The 25926-nt window shown below is 39.2% G+C and overlaps 1 protein-coding gene across 2 annotated transcripts in view; it reads left to right on the top strand.

Annotated features, from left to right (window-relative positions):
* LOC122556924 (histamine H2 receptor-like) overlaps positions 1-25149 on the top strand; it is a 37752-nt gene extending 12603 nt beyond the window's left edge. The window contains exons 3-4 of one of the 2 annotated variants that reach the window (XR_015759653.1): positions 10053-10221; positions 24704-24841. Coding sequence is in view for 1 of the 2 variants with exons in the window: in XM_087995048.1 (XP_087851174.1) it covers positions 24704-24860 (157 nt within the window). In the remaining variant the exon portion in view is untranslated. Of the gene's footprint in view, positions 1-10052; positions 10222-24703 lie in introns of both variants that reach the window. The other variant, XM_087995048.1, reaches the window with a different exon arrangement.
* Positions 25150-25926: the final 777 nt, after the last annotated feature.

Below are 25926 nucleotides of genomic sequence, written 5' to 3'. Positions count from 1 at the left end.
GAATGGTACTTTAGGACGTACTGTATAGCTAGGGAAATAGAAACAAATCCCATTTGACAACTAGTTTTTGTCTAACACTGATATCTAGAGTGGCTTACACACCTCTGATCACCATACTGCAGGTAGTTATCTTGATTTTAGTGTTAACCAAGCTGATACCTAGTTTAAGGCATTTAGCTATGAAGAAAAGTTTGAAGATCCTGAAATTCTTTACATGGGAATTTCAGAGCTGGGTTCATGAATTGAAGGAGATTTGAAAAACAGGGAAAGGCAAACCATATACAAGAGAACATGAATGAACTAGGAAGGTGGCTAATGTGTAGCAACATAATATTTAAGATTAGATTACCTACAGTGCGGAAACAGGTCCTTCGGCCCAACAAGTCCACACTGACCCTCCGAAGACCACCCAGACCCATTCACCTGCTCATGCATCTATCACTATGGGCAATTTAGCATGATCAATTCACCTAACCCGCACATCTTTGGACTGTGGAAGGAAACCGGACCACCCGGACGAAACCCACGCTGACACAGGGAGAATGTGCAAACTCCAAGCAGACAGTCGCCCGAGGCTGGAATCGAACCTGGGTCCCTGAATGGACTGGATATTGGATGGGATATCCAAATTAATTGCAAGAGGTTTTACAGAAATTTCTTGTCTGATCAAAAGGGGTGAGAGGAATGGACAGCAAAGCATAGAGAGGCCCCCAGAGGGTAATTGTCCCCTTTTGTTTGAGAAGCCGTAAAACAATGATAGGAGCAAAGGCCTTTTGCCTGTTGCTTATAGACATTAGATCTGCTGCAGCCTTCAGGTCTACAATGTGCAGTTGCATTTGCTCTTGCCTCAGGGAAAAATTTGAGGAGTTCATATGAGATCCTCCAGACTGGCATCTGGGTGATCAGACAGGGGAGAGAAATACCAGGGCCAATACATCCACTGTCCATGGCACAATACGTTCAGGTTACATCTTTGTACTGCAGAGAAATTAATTTTTCATTAAACAACTGGGTAGGGGATTATTGGCAGCATCACCTTCATTGCCTTAATGAATCAGGTCCTTCCAAATCATCGCATAAGCTGAGACTGCACAGGTCTGTCAGGAGAGTATTGTTTTAAAATCATGAGTGTGGAATTCACTGCTGAATTTCATGGTTGAGATGGAAACCCTCAACTTATTTAAATGATCGTGTCTCTGCACATGAAGGGCTGTAACCCACAAGGCTATACTGTATTCAGGTGCTGGTAAGTGGAATAATGATAGACAGCTAGTGCTGACACAGTGGGATGAATGCCGCTTTCAGTATTGTATCTTTTCTATGGTTGTATGTTCCATGTGTGCACAAGCATAAATGTTTATATGTTGTTGGTCAGAAAGGATGCATTGACTTTGGCCCTTTTGATTGGAGAAGAATGAATCAACGTCTGGAACTTAAAATGACAATTTTTTTTGCTGAAAGTAGTCCAAATATTGTCTTTTTTAGCAATATCCCCAGTTAAAGAACAGACTAAAAACAGATGGACCAGCACAAAATGAAGTTTGGGCAAACATGTGAAAAGTTATTTTGGATGGCATTAAGAGAGTGAACTTTGGAAATTTGCATCTTTATGGATGACAGAAAGGCCAGTCTTGGAACTCTAAAGTAATGTTAATATGACCTGTTGCATAGCTAATTAAGAAGAACTGAATGTTAAAAAGATTGATTCCAGCACTTTCTTTTGTGTACATTCTTATTTGCAGGATCTGTTTCAATGCTTTTATCTGTTTGTCTTATGTCTCTCAGTATTTAATTTTGATTTAATCTGAGCTGGTGCTTTATTTGTTTCTATGCTTTAGCAAGTTCCAGCATTCAATTATTTTTTCCAGCCTCAGCTATGTCATTGTTTCCCTTCCTTCAGTTCCACCCAACTTTCTGAATGTTATCATGTCTTGTGTTTGTTTTTTCTCTTAGGAGTCAGATGCTTTCTGGAAGTTCTTCATGAGCACTTTGGCTTCTTATTCTTCCTTTGCTGGGGAGTGGGAAACAGACCTTCACAGATCTCCAGATACTTATCCTGTGTTGTGTCCAGTAGATTAGAGCCATTTGATTTATAATCCCTGTAATTTTATACTCTTTTTAGCCTCCAAATATCATTGATTTGTCTGTAGTGTGGACTCTACAGTTGACATAGCATTCAATGTACTTAATCACAATATTTTCTTCCCTAATATTTGGTTCCTCTTTCACAAAAAATGCTTTCACAGGAACAAAATTATAGCTAATGTTCGTGGTTCAGTCTAAAATGCATGCTAATCAGTAATATTTAAATAAAATAAATTCCAAAGTATGATGAATGTTATGGAATAAAAAGACATTAAATAACATAATTTGACATGCTATCCAATACAGTCATTCTATCCTTGTTTTGTCAATTCACTGATGTATCAGGAAATCAGTTTAAGATCAGGAAATATGAAAGCTTTATAGTTCCTAATTATAAAATAATGTTGTATCTTTGATCTAAAGTTTCGTTTTGAAATATAACAGGAAGTAACTCTGCAGACTGGTTATAGTATGATTCATGTGAAATATAATTTTCATCTTGAATTGTAATATACAGGAGAATTTTTTATCAGTCAAATATGGTTGAGTCAGCTTTAATGGGTATGATGACAGGATTGTATGGTATCTTAAAAAAAGCATTGATAACAATGATGTTTCTTCAGTTATTTAACTACCAACACAATTCTGCCAACATTCATCAGGTACCTGGTGATTAAATTTCTATTAAGAACATAAATTGCTGGAGAAACTCAGATTTCAATTCAAGTTCTGAAGAAGATTGCTGGACTCGAAATGTTAACTCTGTTTTCTCTTCACAGATGCTGGCAAACCTGCTGAGTTTCTCCAGCAATTCTTGTTTTCTTGAATCTCTGGCATCCACAGTTCTTTGTTTTATTATATTAATAGGTTTCAATGCTGGCAGTACGCAAAGATGTACAAAGGGGGAATTTATAACAGTGATCTACTTAAATATTGTGAATAAAAGTGAAAATGCTGACATAATACGCTGCAAGTTCACTAAAGTGATTGATATGTTTCCTCCTAGGAAAGTAGTCAATCAAATAAGCAGACATGATACAATTGGAGTGTTTTGAAAATTGACTGAAGGTTACCTTTGTTTACTAGAACTAGGGCAATTGTAAATGTCATTAAAACGTCTGTTACTTCAAGCAAAATCATTCAAGGTTTAAAATGGCTCAGGATTCATTGCGACTTTGTGATGATCTTGGCCTTTAACTCGGATAAGTAGGACTGGGGTATATATTTTATATTCTGAACCATATGCTAGCTGCCCCAGCTCCTTTTCGGGAACAGTAATATGCTGTAATTCATGATCGTTAGCTTCCATTAACAAGGATAAAGCAAATTAATCTGTTAAGAGAGCTTTGCTTATTTATAATTACCTTGTGATGAATACGTAGAAACTGCATGTTGATTCTACATTTAATGCATAGGATAATATTGGGGGCTATTAGTTTAATAATTGGGTACCAAGAATTATGGAACAAATTATAGAGTTACTCAGATGCGCATCAAGGTATTCTCCAGTAGGAACTTTGATTTATCAGACATGTAAAGTCCTTATCATTCGATTTTCTGTATTTTTGATAGTGGACTAAAATGCAAAAAGAAACTGTTTTAAAGCCAAGAATTGTGAAAGGAATTGCGGTGTTTTCAAAAACAAGTTACTGAAACTCATCATCTATGGTGTTTGCACTAATGCTTTGCTCACATAGTGGGGAAGCCATTTATAGATGGTCTGGTATCATGGTGTGTACACCAAGTGAGTTTTGGCCAGCAGCAAGTAGTGACTTGGTTTTTACAATTGTACCCAGTTGTGGATGCCAATCATCATCAATCTGGCAATAGCTATCTGATTGATTCCTGGATAACTTAATAGTTTGTGGATTTAAACAATATAATGAGAATCCTTGGATCTCTGACATTGTCTCTCTTTGCTTTATAAATAACTGAAGCCCAACAAATCCAGTGATTGACAGCGCAGTTAGTGTACCATTTGCTCTTTGTGTCCTGCAAAGGAAGTGAACAAACTTGGAGAAATGAGATTGAAGAACAAAATGTCCTGGCAAGTCAAATGGATTATCTTAGGAAAACTTGCTGACTGAGTTCCCAGCTTTATTTTTCCCTTCACCCATGAAGCCAACGGTTTCTGTTTATCTGGGTCTGTCTGTTTGCGTGCATGCCATTTTAAAAGGGCTTGAGAGTTTTAACTAATAGAGCCATATGTGGATATTCAGAACTATTTACTTCCTTGTAATAATTAGGTTTTTTATTAAGTACAAAAACCTGGTTGTTGTTTTCTGTTAACTTGCTTTCACAGGAAAATCAGAAATTTTTATCTTAGATTACATCATTAAGTTTTGAGGCCACCACAGGAGTAGTGGGGTTTGAGAACATGTGGGTCGTAACAGTTAACATTTTTGCCTCAATGACAAATCATTCTTCCGCATCAGTTTTTAAAAAAATGTTGCAGTCGAATTAATATCCTTATTTGTATTGTGCTAAAGCCTACCAATTTGTCATCTGGTCTTGAAATGCCTGTAAAAGGTTTGAATGTCATTGAATGTGAAGGAGTGATGGTTAGATTCTCTCTTATTGGAAATGATGATTACCTGGATCTTGTCTGGCACAAATCTTACGTACTATTTGTTAACCATAGCCTAAATGTTATCCAGGTCTGGTTCCATTAGGGTACAGCGTGCTTCAGTATCTGATGATGATAATGATTGTTTTGGAGCTTCATCCTCCCCCCATTAATTATTTAACTGTCCACTACTATTCACAACTGAATATGGCAGGGTAACAGTGTTGAGATCTGAGTCATTGGTTGTGGGAGCACTTAGCCCTGTTTATCAATCACTATTCATGTTGTTCAACATGCAAGCAATTCTCTCATAGCTTTACCAGGCTGACAACTAATTTTTAGGTATGTCTGGTGCTGTTCCTTCACTCTTCATTGAACTCAGGTTGATCATGTAGCTTGATTGTAATGGTAGAGTGGAGGTATGTGCCAGATGATGAGGCATAGACTTTTACTGAATACTGTTGCTAGATCTTTGGGAGACACGGTGGCACAGTGGTTAGCACTGCTGCCTCACAGCGCCAGAGACCCGGGTTCAATTCCTGACTCAGGCGACTGACTGTGTGGAGTTTGCACATTCTCCCCGTGTCTGCGTGGGTTTCCTCCGGGTGCTCCGGTTTCCTCCCACAGTCCAAAGATGTGCGGGTCAGGTGAATTGGCCATGCTAAATTGCCCATAGTGTTAGGTTAAAGGGGTAAATGTAGGGGTATGGGTGGGTTGCGCTTCGGTGGGTCGGTGTGGACTTGTTGGGCCGAAGGGCCTGTTTCCACACTAAGTAATCTAATCTAATCTAATCTGTTCAAAGATTAAATATGGTAATACCACAGAAAATAGCAATGAGGATATCTCCTGTATGAAGATAGGACTTTGTCTCCATATTAAATGTGTGCTGGTTCCACTCATCAATACTATTACGGACAAATACATCTAAGACAGGTCGATTGGTGAGGACCATGCCTCGTAAGATTAGATTAGATTCTCTACAATGTGGAAACAGGCACTTCAGCCCAACAACGTCCACACTGACCCTCTGAAGAGTAACCTACCCAGATCCATTTCACTCAGACTGATGCACCTAGCACTATGGGCAATTTTGTATAACCAATTCACCTGACCTGCATACCTTTGGATTGTGGGAGGAAACCCACACAGACGTGGGGAGAATGTGCAAACTTCACACAGACAGTTGCCCGAGGCTGGAATCGAACCCAGATCCCTGGTGTTGTGAGGCAGCAGTGCTAACCACTGAGCCACCATGTAAGGCTTTCCTCTTGCTGTTTACTCACTATCTTTTGCAGACTCAATCCGGTAGCCATGTTCTCTAGAAACTGGTGAGTTAGATTAGTAGTGATGCTATCAAGCCATCCTTGGTAAAACACACTGAGGTGCCACTCTCAAAGTACATTCTCTGCCCTTGCTGTCTTCAGTGGTGTTCCATGTAAAGGAGCATTAATTCATTAGCTGAAAGAGCATGATAGGTGGTAATCAGGAGGAGGTTTCTTTATCCATATTTAATCTGATGGTATGAGACTACATGGGGTCTAAAGTCAACATTGAAGACTCCCAGGTCAACTCACTCCTGACTTTATACCATTTTGCTACCATCTCTGTTAGGACTGTCCGGTGACTAAGAAAGTGGGACATTGTCTGTAGATCTGCTACTGTGACGATTATCATAATAGGGCGACTTCTTGATTAGCGTGAGTAATAGCTCTCCCAAGTTTTGCACAAGCCCTTAGGTGTTATTAAGTAAGACTCTGTGGGGTTGGCAGGGCTGGGTTTGCCATGGTCATTTCCAGTGCTTTTATCAGTGCCATGCGATCATTCCTTTCTTTTAGAGTTAGCAATGGTTTTGTACAACTGAGCTTTGAGCACGTTTTTAGCGTGTTTTGAGAAGATTTGTAGCTCAGGTTGAGGTTCTGGATGAAGGTTTGCTCACTGAGCTGGAAGGTTCATTTTCAGACGTTTCATCACCTACTAGGTAACATCTTCAATGGGCCGCAGGTGAAGCAATGCTGAAAATTCCTGCTTTCCATTTATACATTTGGGTTTCTTTTGGTTGATGATGTCATTTCCTGTGATGATATTTCCTGTGGTGAAGTCACTTCCTGTTCCTTTTCTCAGGGGGTAGTAGATGGGGTCTAACTCAATATGTTTGTTGATAGAGTTCTGGTTGGAATGCCATGCTTCTAGGTTGCAGATGATATTAAAAAAAAATCATTATCAGTTAAACTTTATTTCATGAAAATAGAATGTGCTGGTAAAACTGAATGGATCTGGCAGCATTTGTGGAAAGAGAAATTTCTCTTTCCGAGGAGCAAACCTGCTGAGTTTCTCCAGTAATTTCTGTTTTTTGTTCCAGTTTTCCAACATCTGCAATATTTTTCTTTTATTCGGGTTTTGAAAACTTTTGCTACAGATATTGGGAGAACTCCTTTCCTTGAAACAGCAATATCCCCTTTACTGACATTGTATCACCTTTAATAACCATTTGAATTTATCATGCAGCACGGTGGCTCAGTGGTTAGCACTGCTGCTTTACAATGCCAGGAACCTGGGTTTGATTCCTGCCTTGGGCAACTGCCTGTGTGTTGCCTGTATCATAACAAAATTGAGGTGAGAATGAAAAAAATCAGATTTTGGCATGAAGAAAAATGTTCCTGATTTTCTCCTCGTGTCTTGAATAGCGACTTCAGAATTGCACCTTTGAGAGGCAACTACTTTGTGTCCATGCATTTGTATCTCATTAAAGCAAATTAATCCAGTCTCACTTCCAATCCTCATTTCCTCCTCCAACAAGCTAGGTGCTGCAAATGCCCAACTGGTAAATCAAAACAGATCCCTGGTGGCTGCACTGCCTTCCTGACCATCACACTTCTGTTTCTCCTCCACAATGACCCTGCAGATTCCACGGTGATTATCCTCCTCGAATCATCATCGACAAAATGTTCCACCGTCAAACCACCAGCTTCATTACACCAATATGACTGCTCTAGGATCAGCTCAACCAACACTGGAGCTTTACCACAAGGACTGCAATGCTTCAATGCCTTCCCCTGGGCAGTTACAGGTGGGCAATAAATGCTGGCCTACCAGTATTGCCCATTTCTCATAAATGAATAAAAAGAAAATTCCACACAAGATGCTTTTGCACTGACCAAGACATGCATCCTATGTTTCATTGATGAAAGTGAGGACTGCCAATGCTGGAGATCAGTCTCGTTGTTTACCTTCTTAATACTGACTTCAGCACTGAGTTACAGGCTACCAGTCACTGTGTGGGTCACATGCTTTCTTCGTGCACAAAGTCTTAAGTGATCACTTGCAGGCTGTCAGCCTCTGTGTTTGGTTCTTACAGCAGAGGGAGAGGCAGGCAGCTTGTGACAGTGGGCTGCACTGAAGACTGAAGATTTGAGGCAGACAGGGAGTGGATGGTCCATTTATGGTACCATGTGGCATCAATGCCAGCAGGTCATGCAGCGAACACACGCAGTGTGTTTCACATAAATGGCAATGGGTGAAAGCCAATGCGAAGTGACTATAGCTGGTAGTGAAGGGGTCTACAGTCAGCCAGGGAATAGCACTACAATCAGTCCTGCAGGTCAAGTACAAGCAGAGGTAGGGGCTAGTGTGCTGCGAAAACATCAGTTTTGGGGATGGTGGTGGAAGATGCGCCAGCTTTTCCTTCAGTGACACAAAAGGAATGATTGAGTATGATCGAAATAGATGGAAGACTGATTAATGGTAATGCATGAACAGGAGAAATGGTGGGTGCCCTGAGTGAGTGAGAAGCAAATGCAGGGGGCATGAAGGGTTCGTAGCTTGTGAGGAAGGATGTCATTGCATGGACACAATGCATGCCATAATGAGAGCTGCAGTCCTTGAGTATTGGTGAGATACATGTACAATGGTAGAATTAGAGTAAGTGTTAGCCCTGTGAGTGTGTGGGAGCAGAGAGAGTATGTTTACTCTTGTGCAATACGCAGGGGTTTTGACTTTTTTGCAGCATTACAGGCCATCTGTTTTGCCACAAGACATACCGCTGATCTATACTGCAACTTCTTTTCAGACGGGTTGGAGCTTTTGGTGGTTAGGAGAGAAAAGGATCACTCATTTCACTGCCACATTGTCCATCAACTCCTCCAGATCCCTGTCCTAGCTATCTTGCTTCTTCTCTGCAGCACTTTCAGTTTTGAGCATTGCTGTTTGAGAAGGAGTTCTTGTGATAAAGTATCTGAGCCGGTGTACAGCTGGGTTTTAAATATGGCAGCAGAGGCTGGAAAGCACAATTTCTGGCAGTGATAAAAGCTTTCACCTCACTTACCTTACAATTCACAAGAAACACACCCAAAACTCATAATGAATGAGGTGAAAAGTGAAAGGTCATGTGAGAAATTTCAACCTGAGCTATGAAACTCCCTCACCACCACACTTTAACTCCAAATGAGGAAATTCAACCTTATTTACTTGCATCTTGGACCGTCACCCCTCTGTTGAATTGAAACAGGTTCAGAGTATGTACTAAACAAAACAGAAGAACTCCGGATGCTGGAAATTAGAAACAAAGACAGGAAAATGCTGAAAGACCTCAGGAGGTCTGGCAGGATCTGTGGAGCGAAAGCAGGGAAGGAGGGTCCCTGGACCTGAAATGTTAACTCTGCTATCCCTCCATAGATGCTACCAGACCTACTGAATTTTTCCAGAAATTTCTCTTTTGGCTGCAGTGTCTGTACATTTTCTTTCTGCATGAAAAGAATGTGTGTGTCCTCCATGGCAATGCCTTTACCAATCAGTGTCCACTAACCATCCAATTAATGCTGTCCTCTCGTGCAGTATTTATGTTAGTTTTCTCCTTGAATTTGATTTCTTGAGAAATATCCTAATGGGTTCCATTTGAAATAAACTGGAAAAGCCTCATGGCTTCCAAATGGGACAAGTTGACAAGGGTAGTAAGAGATAGCCTGTAATTCATTTACTTGCTATTTATGTAAGTAATTAATCCATAAGCAGCATTCATTGTGCCCACATGGAAAATATTTAATCTCATGCTGATAGCCTGTAGGGGGTGACCTTGAAAACCAAGAAGCAAAGAGGGGCAGGAGAGAATGGCATGCAGCATGATCCCAATATAAAGCAGAGATCGCTTGTACAAATTGTAGTGCTGTTAAAATTGCATGTAAATATTAAGCTGTTAATTTGACAAGTAGATTGTGTATTGGTGTAAATAAGATGGATGAGAGAGAAAGCTAGCATCATAACACAATGTAGAAGCTGATAGATGACAGCCAAGTAGTTCAGCTTATTGTATGCCTCGTGACCGACCATTGTGTTTTCATGTTTGAGCGAGGTTTATCACTCAAGCTTGTGTGCTTCACCTGGGTGAATTTTATTTGTTTTCACCCAGGTCACTAGATGGAATTATACACAGTAGAGAGGTGTTCCTGGAAGGGGAAGCTAATACACCCCAATAGAAACGTGCCTCCACCCAACTAATTGCAGAGCTGCAACAAATCCTGGAAATCATGGACAAGTTTTCATCCCAGACTATCCCAGCTCAAGGAAAGTACAAAGTGGTGAGTGTTAATAGAGGGACAAAGAGAATAAATTGTTTATATCAATGATGATCTCCTTCAAGTATTTAATATTACTGGTGCTCTGTGTGATAGAGTAAAATAGTAGTCCTGTTTAATATTTTAACCTTTTTTTTCTCCTCAGTCTATTGGAGGATGCATCTATAGTAAGCTAACTTGACAAAGTTCACATGGTTTATTTTTCCATATTCCACATGGGTTTATTTTTATTCACCATGAGATGTGGTTACTGCTGGATGGGCCAGCATTTATTGCTCATTTCAAGTTGCCCTTGAGAAGGTGGTGGTGAGCTGGCTTCTTGAACTACTGCAGCCCATTTGGTAGAACTGCAATGCTATTAGGGAGGGCGTTCCAGGATTTTTGACGTACACAAGTGTCACTGAAGGAATGGCGATATATTTCTAAGTCAGGAGGGTGAGTAATTGGGTAAATTGCAAATGATGGTGTTTCCGTGTGTCTGCCACCTCTGTCCTTTTAGATAGTAGTGGTTATGACTTTGAAATGTGCTGCTTAAAGATCCTTGAAGGAGGTCTGCTGTGAATTTTGTAGATCATGCATGCTGATGCTACTGAGCATTGGTGGTGGAAGGATTGAATGTTTCTGAATGTGGTGCCAGTCAACCAGGCTGCTTTGTCTTGGATGGTGTCTTGAGTGTTGTAGGAGCTGCACTTATCCAGATAAGTAAGGAGCATTTCTTCACTCCTGACTTGTACCTAGATGGTGGACAGATTTTGAGAAATCAGAAGGTGAGTTACTCACTGCATTCTTCCTAGCCTTTGACCTGCTCTTGTAGCCAGCATGTTTATATCACTTGTCCAGTTCAGTATCTGGTTAATGATAACCCCCAGAATGTTGTTCAGAGGGGATTCAGTGATGGTAATGCCATTGAAAATCATGGGCTGATTGTTAGGTTCTCCCCTCTCAGAGATGATCATTGCCTTGCGATGTGAATATTACTTGCCACATTTCAGACCACACCTGGATATTATCCAGGTCTTGCTGCTTCTGGACATAGACTACTTCAGTGCCTGTCTTGAATGGTCCTGAACATTCTGCAATAATCAATGAAAATCTCACATCTAAACCTTACAGTGGAGCAAAGGTCATTGATGATGCAGCTGAAGATATGCAGGCCTAAGCATAAATTTTGACTGGATAATTGACAATCTGTACCAGTGTTGCTGAGTTAAAGTTTCACTCGCTTGATATTCATTGATGTCAGCGTGGATTCTCATACAGCCCCATTAATTGACAAACAGTGAGCACTATGGGCTCATTATCTGCCTGCTGCACTTTATTGGAGGTATGAATTGTTTTCATGATCGTGTCTCATTTAAATATTTTTTAGTTAGCTATCAATGTATTAAGATATTCCTTACATCCACTTTTCTGTCTTGGCCCCATAACTCTTGATTCTTCTAATGAGCAAGAATATATCTAGCTCAGCCTGAAATATACACATGGACTCTGCCCCACTGTTGTCTGTGACATGGAGTTCTAAATAATTACAAGAGAAGAAATTTCACCTCAGCTCAGTCTTAATTTGGTGACCCTTAATTCTGAGACTATGCCTCCGAGATTCTCCCATGAGGGCAAACATCCTCCCAGCATTTACCCTGTCAAACCCCTTAAGAATCCTATACTTTCAATGAGATCACCTCCCATTCTTCTGACTTCCATTGAGTTCTCACCTGTTTAACATTTGCTCAGTAGACAATCCCTCTATACAGAGGATCATCCTCATGAACCTTGTCTTAACTGCTTCCAGTTGGGACTGGTAGTCTTAGGACTCAACTAAATTGAATTAAAATAGCTATAATTTAAAATGTATGGTAGTTTGCAATACCAGGTGACTGAGTAAGAGTTAAGACAAAATAAAAGCCTATAACTTAGGTTGCGATTTCAATGGTGTGCAGAGGGAGTACTCCATTGTCAATACTCCCATTATTCAGATCAAATACTATAAGAAGGCTCCATCTGCTTCATTAGATAAAAGGTCCCAAAGCTATGTTTAATAATGAGCAGGTGAGTTCTTCTTATGGCCTTGCTAATAATCTACATTGCAACTAAAGCCACTAAAACATGTTGACAGGTCATTCATCTCATTATTTGTGATCAAGTCAAGTGCACAAATTGGGGACACTGTGTCTGATAGCATTGAATACATGTCAGAAGTCTAGTTGGCTTTGAAAGCTTTTTTGGATTGTTGTGGTATTGTAAAAGGAGTTTAAATATTAAGGTATTTTTTCTTTTCATTATCTCAAAGACTACTAATAGATCAAAGATTAGTCTTATTTGCTCCAATTAAAGGCAAGTATTTTTATAAAAACATATCATTAGAGATATAATTCTCCCAAAAGTATCCTAGTGAACGTTTGCAATGCATTTTCTATTGTTTATAGACTTCTAGAAAGCTGTACAAAAATTGAACTGTAAACAAAGAGTTTTTCAACTTGCTTTTGTGTTATGTTAATACAAAATACACCACAAATAAGGCAAGATAGGGCACATTAGACCAATACTTAATTTGCAAAAATAATTGAAAAATATGTATTTCAAGAATATGATGCAAATCTAAATCATTAATACACAAAAACAATAGTGAAGTATTACATAAAAACACACAAAATTAGGAGCTGGAGGAAACTATTCGTCACCATGAACCTCTTCTGCCAATCAATGAGATTATGGCTGATTTGATTGTAACATCACATTCACATTCCCACTTATCCATGATAGCTTTCAGCTCCTCCCGCCCCCAGTTCTACTGCTACTTTAAAAATATCCAAACTCTCTCTTTCCACCACCTGATCATGAAGAGAGTTCCAGAAACTCATGACCTTATGAGAAAAAACAGCATTACCTAATCTCTGTTTCAAGTGGGAAATCACTGATCTTTAAAGAGGGTCCCCTACTTTTAGGTTGTCCCACAACAGAAACTATGCTCTCCACATCGACCCTGTCACAACTCCTGCAAATCTTATTTGATTAATCAAGTTCCCTCTTACTCTTCGAATCTCCAACAGCCTTGCCAATTCAACATTGCCTCAAAAGACAATATGCCCATTTTAGCTATTAACCTCAAAAACATTCTCAGAGCTACCTCCAACCCACTTACATCCTTCCTTAAGTAAGGTGACCAATAATGTGACAATACTCCAGATGCTGTCTCACTAGTGATCTCCCTATTTTTGTATTCAGTTCCCCTTGGGATGATAATATTCAATTAGCCTTCTTAATTATTTCCTGTCCCTGCATACTAACTGTTTATAATGCATGCATGAGTGCACCCAGATTCATCTGTACCTCAGAGCTTTGCAATCTCTCTCCATTTAGATATTTATCTTTTATTCTTTCCTTCAAAACAGACAACTTCAATTTTTCTTTCCGTCTTATATTCCATTTTCCCACGCATTTATTCTATTAATGATTTTCCTGAGTTCATTCCTCCCCATCATTTCCTGTCTGTCACTGCTTCTGGAACATTTGTATCCTCTGCAGTGAAGACTCAAATGCTAAGTATCTCATATGCTAAGAACCCTTATTTTCCATGATTAATGTTTCAGACTCACTTTCTATAGAACCAATATTCACTTTTCCACTTCTAAAAATGTTTAGAAACTCTTATCATCTATGCTTATATTTCTAGTTAGCTTTCTCTCATGCTCTACTTTTTCCTCTTTATTAATTCTTTGTTGTTTTTACATTCTGTCCTCTGACTTGTTGCCTGAGTTTGTGCAATTATCTGTTCTTTCTTAAAGATTGATGCTACCATTTTTAGTTAAACAAATTTGGTTGGTCCATCGCTTGGAACTTTTCTTAACTAATTGGAATGTATCTATTCTGTATATTTGAAAATATTCTACTATATGTCTGTCACGGATCTCAATTGACCTAACTTCAATGCAGTTTCCTCATTTACCTTTGCCACTTCTGCTTTCATGCCCTTAGTTGAATTTTAACAAAATAGTCTCAGGCACACTTTTCTCGCCTTCAAACTGAAAGCAAAATTCAATCATGTTGTAATCTCTGCTACAATGCGGCACCTTCACTGAAATCATTAATTTATCTTATCTCATTACACAATGCAGGTCATTCTGCTGTAACGCGATTGACAAATTTGGGACACTGTTTCAAAAGCATGAACTTTTAAAACATATGTTGGCTGTAATGCGATTATGTTGCCAATGTTTTAAGCGCTGTTTCTAAAGCTCAATTTTCCTATAATGTGGAAATCACTTCCACATAGTCTTCAAGCATGTGACCATCACTTATAAAGTAACTACCTGTACAGCTGAATATCGACTGTTCTCTTTTTAGTTCCAGCATGTGCTGCTGTAAGAAGTTATTCTGAAAACATTCCGTGAATTTCGTATCTATCTGACCTTTGCCCATGTGATGTTTCCAGATAATGCGTGGGTTAAAATCACCTATGACTATCATAATGAACATAGGACCTAGAAGATTACAGCGCAGTACAGGCCCTTCGGCCCTCAATGTTGCGCCAACCTGTGAAACCAATCTGAAGCCCATCTAACCTACACAATTCCAGTCTCGTCCATATGCCTATCCAATGACCATTTAAATGCCCTTACAGTTGGCGAGTCTATTCCGGTTTCAAGCAGTGCGTTCCACGCTCCCACTACTCTCTGAGTAAAGAAACTACCTCTGACATCTGTCCTAGATCTATCACCCCTCAATTTAAAGCAATGCCCCAATATGCTAGCCATCACAATGCATGGAAAGATAGACATGCTTTCTTAATTTAGATCATTCCCTTTCTACTGAGCAAGTACCATTATTAACATACAGAGCTTCCTTTTCTTACCTACCTATCATTCATAAATGTCATATAGTCTTCAAGATTCAGGTCCTGCCACCATCAGGTCATTTGTGGGTGGCACGGTGGCACAGTGGTTAGCACTGCTGCCTCACAGCGCCAGAGACCCGAGTTCAATTCCCGCCTCAGGCGACTGACTGTGTGGAGTTTGCATGTTCTCCCCGTGTCTGCGTGGGTTTCCTCCCACAGTCCAAAGATGTGCAGGTCAGATGAATTGACCATGCTACATTGCCCGTAGTGTTCGGTTAAGGGTATGGGTGGGTTGCGCTTTGGCGGATCAGTGTGGACTTGTTGGGCCGAAGGGCCTGTTCCCACACTGTAATCTAATCTAAATCATATCTGTTTCTATTTGCACTTGCAGATCATCTGTTTGGCTTCAAAAGCTATGTTCATTCACATACATAATGTTTAATTCATCCTTTGATTCTCTTAATAAATCCCAGTCTTCTCTGTTGGTTGACTCTTCAATTCACACTTCCATCCCTTTCTATCACAGCCTATTTCGAGTTCCCATATTAACTTTTTTTTTCTATTTCTAGCAACCTATTCCTGGACACTGCTATTTGATTTGCCAAAATTACCAAATTTGATTCCTTGCCATTATTACTCAATTTAAAATCTTCTCCACTTCCCTTATTTTGTGGTTGGAAAAGCCACTTACCCTAGCACAGTTCAAGTACAGACCATTCCATCATTACATATACCACTTTGTCCAATACTAATGCCAGTGCCCCAAAAACTAGAATCCCCACATCTCAAACATCAGTTTTTGAACTATGCATTTATCTTCCTAATCTGATTTGTTCTATGCCAATTTACCTGTGGCCAAAGTAATAATGCAGAGATTATAATCTTTGAGGTTCTGCATCTTAATTTAGCATCTATCTCCACATACTGACAATACAGAATGCACTTTTTTATCTTGTCCATGGTGTTGGTATCTGCAGAGTTCATGACAACTGAATCCTCTCCTTCCCACTCCAAACTCCTCTGCAGTTATCCTGAACCCTACATAGGTCAGGCAACATAGCCGTTTGGACATGCACTCTTTTTGCTGCAGAGAGCAGTGTCAATCCCCCTCACTATACCATCCCCTTTGACAACTACATTCCTTCTCATTCCCCCTTCTCTAGTGGCTTTCTGTACCATGGTGCCATCAGCTCATTTCCACTGCAGGCATCATTCTCATCCAGACAAATGAAAGCATCTCAGAACTGTCAGACAATTGCAAAGGCTGAAGCTCCTGTGCACCCACCATCTGTGTCTCCTTGCTAACCTCACTTGAAGTCACCAATCTATCACTGAATACTCACCAGATCAGCTAATCTCACCCTGAGAGGTGTGACAGCTTCCTGGTACAAAAATGTCCAGGTAACTTGGATGTTCATAAATCTGACAACAACCAAAATTGTAGCTGAGTGTTTTCCATGAGAAAATAATGCCTATTGTTGGTGTGGAATTATTTCATACATTATAAGTAGATCTCTGTACTATTCAGATGCTGGAGATCAGAGTCAAAATGTATGGCGCTGGAAAAGCACAGCAGGTCAGGCAGTATCCAAGCAGGAGATTTGACGTTTTCGGGCATAAGCCCTTTATCAAGAATGATGAAGGGCTTATGCCCAAACCGTGGACTCTCCTGCTCCTCGGATGCTACCTGACCTGCTGTGCTTTTCCAGCGCCATACATTTTGACTCTGATCTCCAGCATCTGCAGTCCTTACTTTCTCCTCTATACTATTCAGGTTAGTAACCTCATGTTGTAAATGTTTCAATGCTGTTTCCTTTTAATATGTTTCTATTGCTAATCAGATTATCAAGATCTCTTGGGGTTATTTTGACTTGGGGAAAATTAAATGGAAAATAAAATCAGGGAGGATGCATGTATTGATATCACTTGTTTTAAACTATCTGAAGTCATAATTATCCCCTGGTGTTTTGTCCTTTGTATTGCGAATGCAAAAGAATAGTTGTTCAGAAGGAATATAGTGATTTACTCACTTATCTGATAAGATGTATGACCTCAGTTACTGGTAAAATTTTAAAAGACTAACCAGAATGCAAAAATACAGCTATTACGTTTTATTTTCAGTTTATTCTGCATATTTTCTAGAAATGGTTTAAGATTATATCACAAAGCTCAGTACCCAGTCTCCTTTAAGTGAACAGCAGTCTGAACCCAAGTAAGGGGCATTAGAACTGACCTCAATACTCACGGCTTGGGATAGGCAAAGAGAATCCTTTCTCCTCATAATTGTGAGATGGCATGTCTGTATTTTTGGCTAAAATGAGTTGGAGACAGTTTCATTTTAAGAATTTAGCCCCAAGAAAATTTGTTTACTTATAATGCACATTAAATATTTCAGGTTTCTCTAATTGAAAGTGATTTTATTTTTAAGCATCAGAGTAAAGTATTTGGTTATGATTTGGTCCTAGTTTGTTTACTTACTGAAATAACCAAAAATGCATTAATGTGATTTAATTAAGTTAAATACATTGCAAAGCATTTGTATAATAGCTATAAATTACACAGTGAATGTGAGACAAGGCCAGATTTTCAATGTGGGAGTCAGAATCCAGAAAACTGAATTAATTCCTGTCCTGTCACTCTGCCTAAGTTGTGTCACTATCACAGTGATTTTTAAAGTTGAAAGGACTAATTGGTCAGAAGGTGAACTTGGAAGCAATTGGAGCTGCTGACCACTCTGGAAGGTGGGAACAGTCTGTCAAGGTAGGGCTAATATTGGATATGCTGCCAATTTTTGTATTCTTTCTGTATTGTCTCTGGTTGCACCAACACTTATTGCCCATCCATAGTTGTCCTTTAGAAAGTGGTGGTGTGCTGCCTTCTTGAACTCCTGCAATTCATGTACAGTGTGTAGGGTCACAATGAATTTAAGTAGCAAACTCAAGGATTTTGACCCAAAAACAATAAATGAATGATGATACAGAGGAGCCTTGATTATCTGGCATATTGGATTATCCAAATATCGGATTATCTGGAAAGATCTCAATGCCACAGTGCACAGCTAAACTATGTTATCTGGCACTCGATTATCCAAAATTCAATTAACCAAGCAAAATACTCCCCACCCGTATCCTTCGGATAATCAAGGTTCCTCTGTATATGGTCAGGATGGTGAGTGGCTTGGAGGGGAACTTGCAGGTTATGGTGTTCCCATGTATCTGCTGCCCTTGTTCTTCAAGACAGAAGTGGGCATTGATTTGGAAGGTGCTCCCGAAGGAGTTTTGGTGAAGTTCTGCAATACATCATATAGACAGTACATACTGCTGCTACTGAAAATTGAGCATGAACCTAGTGGATATTTCTGAATGTGGTGCCAATCAAGTGGGCTGCTTTGTCCTGGATAGTGTCAAGTTTCTTGAGTAATGTTGGAGCTGTACTCATCCAGGCAAGTATGGTTCACAGTTGATTCCACACTTTTGTTTTAAAGACCACAGCAGATAAAATTAAGTGGATCCTGAGGTGAACCAACAGCTGCGCGTTCACTTTCACCAGATTGATCAAGTCCACCTGAAAAAAATGTTTGAAAATTCCAATCTGCTTCACATCAGAATTGTAACAAACTGTGCAAAGAGCTCAAGGGATTGTTAATTGGCATTAAATGTATATCCTGTTTGTTTCTCCCAATGTTCCTCCGAAACTGAAACTATGCTGGAGCTATCAGAATTCCGGGTTGATCTGCAGCACCTTGGTTTTCAAATATCAAATAAAATCGGAAAGTGCTGGAGAAACTCAGTAGGTCTGGCAGCATCTGAGAAGGCACAGGCAGAGGGGAATGTTTTGGGTTCAGTTTGATTCAACTTTCGGATACTCAAAGCCCAACCACACTCATTCTTGCCCCATCCTTCTGGCTCTTTATGGTTGAACTTGTAATGTTTTTATTTTGTGGACGTTGTGCTAATAATAAAACACAATGTTGGATGACAAACCAAGCTATTCCTTCTGAAGTAACCTCACCAGAAATTAATCCCTGAGAAAATCACTTGGATTATTTCTGTTTGAATGATATAACGATGCAGTGGGACCGTATTGATATCATTTCACATTACAATTTTAAAAAGTACAAGTCTTTCCAACAGTTTTCTAAAAACACTTGCAGTTTACACTCATTTAATTCATAAATGATTTAAATATGAAGACCCAAATGGACCAAAGTTTACTTTCTAACTAATGCCAAGGGTAAAAGTGTTCTCTGATATTTATGGGTAAACGGTTCAGCATTTTTAGATGAGGAGATGCATAGTTAATTTTGAATATTAAATGTTGCTTTTTGTCGTGCATTGCTGTGCTATAATATTATGGAAAAGGAAACTTGTTATCTGTCTCACCACTGTATGTATTAAATAAAAGGAACTTGTCTTTGAGTATGGAACATGGACAGGGGCCATTGGAATTGTGAGCCCTACCCACCATTTTGAAGGTCTTTGAAGTTGGTCCAACTTTTCTAAAATTCATTTAGTCATCTTCTGCCCACAATCTTTTAGAGAAATTTGTAGAAAGCATTTCTAACATAAACCCCTTAAGCTAAAGTTAGCCTTCATGCTTAATTTTAAAATCAGTAAATCCATCTTAAAGTCAATAAATTATCAGTTAGAAGTGAACAGGTTTAATCAGAATGATTTGAAAAATATATAATAGCTTTTCCAACATTTATTTGACGGTATACTTGCCAGTCAGTTCCAATGAGCAGTAATCAGCTAATTTCTGATAGCAATACATCAAGCATTCTGAATGAATGATGAGACATATCATTCAAATGTGAGAAAAACCCACTGAAAGTATACAACACTCCCAGTAGTTAAAAACAAAAAAGCAGAGGGCAGAATCTTATAAGATCTGAGCAATATGAACTTTGGTGAGATGTATGGTAGAACTGGGTGACAAATATGGTGAGGCCAATTTCAACATTAAGAGCAATCTTGAGCCATCTTTTATGCTTTCCATAAGAAAACTCATGGCACATCTGCGATTCACTTAGAAGACCTTCTCGGGCTGCACCAGCAGTTATCATTGTAATGCTGCAGCAAGGACATTGTATGCTCATGGACATGCATTCAGGTCATGGACTATACCAGGCTACTTTCCTGGGCTCTCCATTCGCTGTCACAATGCTCACTCATTCTGAGCCGACCTGGATGCTCACAGCATCCTTGCATTTTTCTTCCTGCTTGTCACAATTGTCAACAGGCCTCAGACAAGAGGGATAGTCTTCAGTCAGGGAGACCTCTGTTATCACTCCAGGGCAATTGGAGTCATGGGTACTTCCAGATAAGGGGTGAGGTGCTGAATATGGAGCAAACATATTGACTCTTTCTGCTCAATTGTATGCTATTTCCCTCCTAGAATGAAAGAGAGGCTGGTGTTACAGGAGATGAAAGTGGGTAGCACAGCTATTAATGTTGATGCAGATGGGGAAATGTCTCGTGTGAGTGAGCTGGAAATGCAGACAGTATACAGGCATTGTGGTGTTTGGGGTTGTGGCAAGTGGGAACGGGAACAGAGATTGAGTGAATTGAAGATATTAAAGAGAAGATGGTGGCACTTGCACAGGCAGATTGGAGAATTTGACTTGCTTCCTACAGAGTTGGGCATTAATACAGAGAGCTGAGACTGCTCCATCTCAGGTGGCAAACTTAGACCAAGTTGGCAAGGTCTGGTATTGTGGTCTCTGCTTTCAGTCCTGAGTGAAAATGGTGTCAGAATGTCATGTGACTTGGAGGGCAACTTGCAGGTGGTGTTGTAAGGTCTTGTCTTTCTAAAGATTGTGGGTTTGGAAAGTACTGGTAAAAGACCCTGGGTGAGTTGCATCTTGCAGATAGTTCATGCTGTTGCCACTGTGTGTTGTAGGGAATGAATGTTTAAGGTGGTGGATGGGATGCCAGTCAAGTGAGTTGCTTTGTCCTGGATGCTGTCAAGATTCTTGCGTATTGTTGGACCTAACCATCCAGCCAAGTGGAAGATATTCTATCCTACTCCTGACTCCTGACTCCTGACTTGTAGATCACAGACTGACAGGTTTTGAGAAATTATGAGATGAGCTACTTACTGCAGAATTCCCAACCTTTAATCTGATCTGGAAATATTAGTATTTAAATGGCAGATTTACTTCAGTTTTTGGGTGTGGGATCTAAAATTGGCTTGCAGGAGATAGAAAGCAAAAGCTACTTTTGTGAGTAGAAATTTTATTCCAGTTAATTCAGTAATTCATCTTTTTTTGTGACTAGAAATTTTGTTCCAGTTTGTTCAGTAATACATCGTTTTTTTACTATATCTCAATTATTTAAATTGCATTAATGTTAAATTGGGAAAATGGAATTTGCACTGGAGGAGTTCAACAAGATTCTGCATGGCAGACTCGTTAGTAAGGGTAGTTTACATGGGATTCAGGGAGAGTTAGCCAGTTGGATGCAAAGTTGGCTTGAAGGAAGGAGGCAGAGGTTGGTGATGCGGGTTGCTTTTTGGACTGGAGGCCTGTGCCCAGTGGTGTGCCATAAGGATCCGAGCTGGGTACCCTGCTTTTTGTCATTTGTGTAAGTGAATATAAGAGTTATGATTAGTAAGTTTGCAGGTAAAACCAAAATAGGTGGTGTAGTGGACAGTGAGGAATAACTCCTCAGAGTGCAATGGGACCTTAATTAGATGGCCACTGGGCTGAGAAGTGGCAGATGGAGTTTGATTTAGATAGATGTGAGGTGTTTGCATTTTGGTAAGGCAAACCAGGGCAAGACTTATGCAGTTAATAGTAGGTCCCTGGGGAGTATTGCTCAGCAAAGAAACTAGAGGTGTAGGTGCATAGTTCCATGAAAGTGGAGGTGCAGGTAGTTAGGGTGGTGAAGAAGACATTTGGCATGCTTGGTCAGAACATTGAATATAGGAGTTAGGATGTCATGTTGCTGCTGAACATGACATTGATGCCACCACTTTTAGAATACTGCACACAATTCTGGTCACCCTCCTATTGGAAGGATGCTGTTAAACTTGAGGGTGCAGAAAAGATTTACAAGGATGTTGCCAGGACTAGAGGGTTTGAGTTATAGGGAGAGGCTGAATAGGCTGAGACTTTTTTCTCTAAGACATCAGAGAATGAGGGGTGACCTTATAGAGATGTATAAAATCATGAGGGGCATGGATATGATGAGTAGCTAAAGTCTTTGTCCTAGAGGGGGTGAGTCCAATACTAGAGGACATAGGTTTAAGGTGTGAGGGGGAAGATTTAAAAGGGACCTGAGGGGCAATATTTTGCATGCAGAGGGTGATGCATGCTTGGAATGAGCTGCTAGAGGAAGTGATGGAGGCTGGTACAATTACAGCATTTAAAAGGCATCTGATACAGAAACAAGGGTTCAGAAGTATATGGGCCAAATGCCAGCAACTGGTTCAAAATCTGATTGGGATGTCTGGTCAGTGTGGACAAGTTGGACCAAAGAGTCTGTTTCATGCTGTAAGACTCTATGACTCTAAGTTTGAGGTAATTAATGCATTTTGAAAGAGCATCTAACTAAAGGAATGCACAATAAATGGAAAGAATACTAAGAAGTTTAGAAGAACAATGGATTCTTGGAGTAAATGTCAATTGATTCTTGAAGCAGAGCAGGTGAATGGGTTGGTGGAGGAGAGTCCGAGACGATTCTTCTTCAATAGCTGAGGCATAGAATGTAAGAGCAGGGAGTATATGCTAGATGTGTATAAACTTAAGAGGGTACATTTAGAGTACTGCATACAGTTCTGGTCATAAATTATAGAAAGAAGATGATTGTAGTAGAGAGGGTAGAGAGGAGATTAATGAGAATTTTACTCTGAGCAGAAAACTGAGGAAAGAATGCACAGGCTGTTTTTGATGAGCAAAAAAAGCTGAGGGAAAGTTTAATTGAGGTGTATGATTTCATGAGAACCTTAGATAAAGTGATGGGAAAGATCCATCTCACATGCAGAGAGATGAGTAACTAAGAGTACAGATTTAATGTAATTGATAGAAGATTAAGGAGAGGTTGCGTAGTAATCTTTTCTCCCAGAGGAAGTAGCAGCCTTGAACTTGATAGTGACAACAGTCCTTATTGCATTTTAGAGTATATAGATATGCACTTGAAGTGCCATAATCTACATGGCTAAGAACTAAGAACTAAACACAAGGATGAGACTGAATAGCTATTTACTTGGTAGATGGTAGTCGGGATGGGATGAATGCTCTCCTTCTGTGCTGTGAACATCTCTGTTAGCTGCTTGTCTTCCCGTTGACCATGGCAGGCCTAGTTATGCATTAGAAATGAAAAGGGAATCCTATGTGCAAGAATGGCTCAAATAGTCAATAGTTATGGTTTGTTTTTGAAATAATGCACTGAACAAACCTTTCATTTATCACAAAAAGGGCCATTTAATGAATACAATTTATAAGTGTTGCCTGTAGATAAACATAAACTTTTTTGTACAACATATACCATAGCTTCTCCAGAAAATCCTGGGAGAATAGCAGCTTTAGAAAAAAAAAATGAAGTATCACTCTTATTGTGGATTCAAAACATGGTGTCAGTCAGCTGTAAGTCTTTCTTAAGGTATAATAATTTGAAAACAATGCCTGGCAATAGTCCATTATTTGCCAAGTTTCTTTCTAATACAACACATTACTCATTGATAATATTAAACCGAAGCCACTGGTGGACTCTCATTGGAGAAAGTGACATTCGACATAGCAAGTTAATTGGCTATCTTATTAGTTGCAATTCATACAAATTTGACACTGGAATTGTTTCAAAAGAATGTTATCAAGGTTCCACTTAATGACAAAAAAACATTGCATTTCCACAGATAAAATAAATTGAAATAGCCACAAAAGGTTAGCATTGCTATTTAGTGACGCATGGCTTCTTTTAATGACGTATTCAATGGTTCCATAATGTTATTCAATCTTAGAGACTCAGAAAGGCAGCAAATAATGACAAGTCTCTTTCCTGCAGGAGGAGAATTATTCTTTGAATTTATAACATTTTAAATGTTAATGTTTGTTTTGCTATTCTTTTTCTTTTTCTCATTTTCCTTCTCTGCTAATCCATTCTTTCTTACCTTCTGTTTATTTTTCCTTTTGCAATTAGTTTATCTAATTCATCCTATTTCTTTCTCTGGGATTCAGTCTATTTCTTTATCAGCCCTTACTTTGTACTGGGGCTTAAGGAGATAGATTGTTGCTTTGTCATTTATGAAAGTCTGACAAGCTGTCATGCCCTTGCTGCTGTGTTATTAACATGCACTTCTGGCTATTTGTAGTGCAATTTATGTTCCGGATAAAGTATGAGGAAAAATTGTAACTGATCATATTCCAGCAGCGTCTAACCCAACATAAACCCTAAATGAAGGGTTTGGCAAACAGGAAGCATAAATCACTTATGCTCCAATTTTCTGGACTTTCAGTGGCATGATATTGATGTATAGCAAAAATACATATTATTGTGATGGAATTTTGGGGAAATTCCATTTTTGAACCAGCAATAAAATGTCGGTATCATTTCGTGAATTTGTTATATTTGATGTTTCTGTTTCGTTTGTTATTTAGACACACCAGAAAGGTATATTCCACCTTTTATGATCACACCCTTTCTGTTCCTTCAGATATCATGTCACTTTACGTGGAAGGTCAGCAGAGATGATCTCTTACTGCAGAGACTTATGGTTGACAAAGGTCAGATTGATGAAAAACCTATGGGTTCCTGAATTTGAAGAGACTGACGTAGAACTGATGGAATCCAGAAGGATGTTTGGACCTTAAGCACTGAACTACGAAGTCTTTAATTTACACTGTTACTATATAAGCAATGAATGTGCAATATTGATTAGTGTACTGAAAACTACCTTCATGTGATTCTCATGTATAGACTCTTATAAGTGTTTTAGAGTTTTTTAAAAAGAAAGTTCAAAGTTTACATGTAAGTCTGAAAGTTAATTCTTAAATTTGCTCTCATATAATGAGTTGAATTTCTGATGTTGATATTTATAAGTGATTATGGATAATATAAATAAGTCATCATATCAATGGGAATAAATAATTTATCAACATATACCCTAACCAGTATTAGTGTCTTCAGCTTAATTCTAATTTGATCTAATTGTGCAATAAAACAGAAGTTGTTTTTCTGTACACTCTAAAGGCATGAACGCATGTGGAAAGTCCAAGATTTGCATACTTCTCTTTTTCTCTGTCTATGTTAGTAGTTTCAGTTAAGCAATACGTAAATCAGTGAGTTATGAGTGAACCAAGAACTTCATGAACCAACTTATTTGGCAATAATACACCAGGTATACTGCAATGATGAAAATAAACTAATAATAACTGTCAATGTGTTCTTGTGTTCACAGACACAATTTGGCTTATAATATAGGTAACTGCACAAGTTCAGGATACAATAAAAGAAAGCCTAGAATGAAATACCAACCATCATCTGATACAATGTACAAACATATGAAGAGGTAAATGTGATAGTAAAACCTTTGTAACAAGGTAGTAGGATGCAAGCCATTCCAATCATTAAAAAGACTAGTAGTGCGATTAGGCGCTTTGCCAGCATGTCAGAAAAACAACAAGCAAGTTATTGCACACCATTGTCAAACCTACCAAATGATCAGCCCAGAGTTGAACACATTAGCGGGTGATTCATACATAGTATTAAGGAGGTAAATCATTGCTTTTTCTTTTATGAAAGTCCTACATGTTCTCCTAACCTTGCTGCTCTGTTATTGATAATGGTTTTTTGGGGGGAGATAGAGTGGAAATGCCTACCAGGTAGATGCTGTTCTGATGTGGGGTTTGGCTAGCTCTGTTGGTTGATGGCTGGTTT

The sequence above is a fragment of the Chiloscyllium plagiosum genome, unplaced genomic scaffold (genome assembly GCF_037043375.1).
Source record: "Chiloscyllium plagiosum isolate Xiang-an unplaced genomic scaffold, Cpla_swu_hap1 HiC_scaffold_16, whole genome shotgun sequence".
NCBI classification, from domain to species: Eukaryota; Metazoa; Chordata; class Chondrichthyes; order Orectolobiformes; family Hemiscylliidae; genus Chiloscyllium; species Chiloscyllium plagiosum.
Note: the sequence above shows the minus strand (reverse complement) of the source record. Positions and strands in the feature narration are given on the sequence as shown.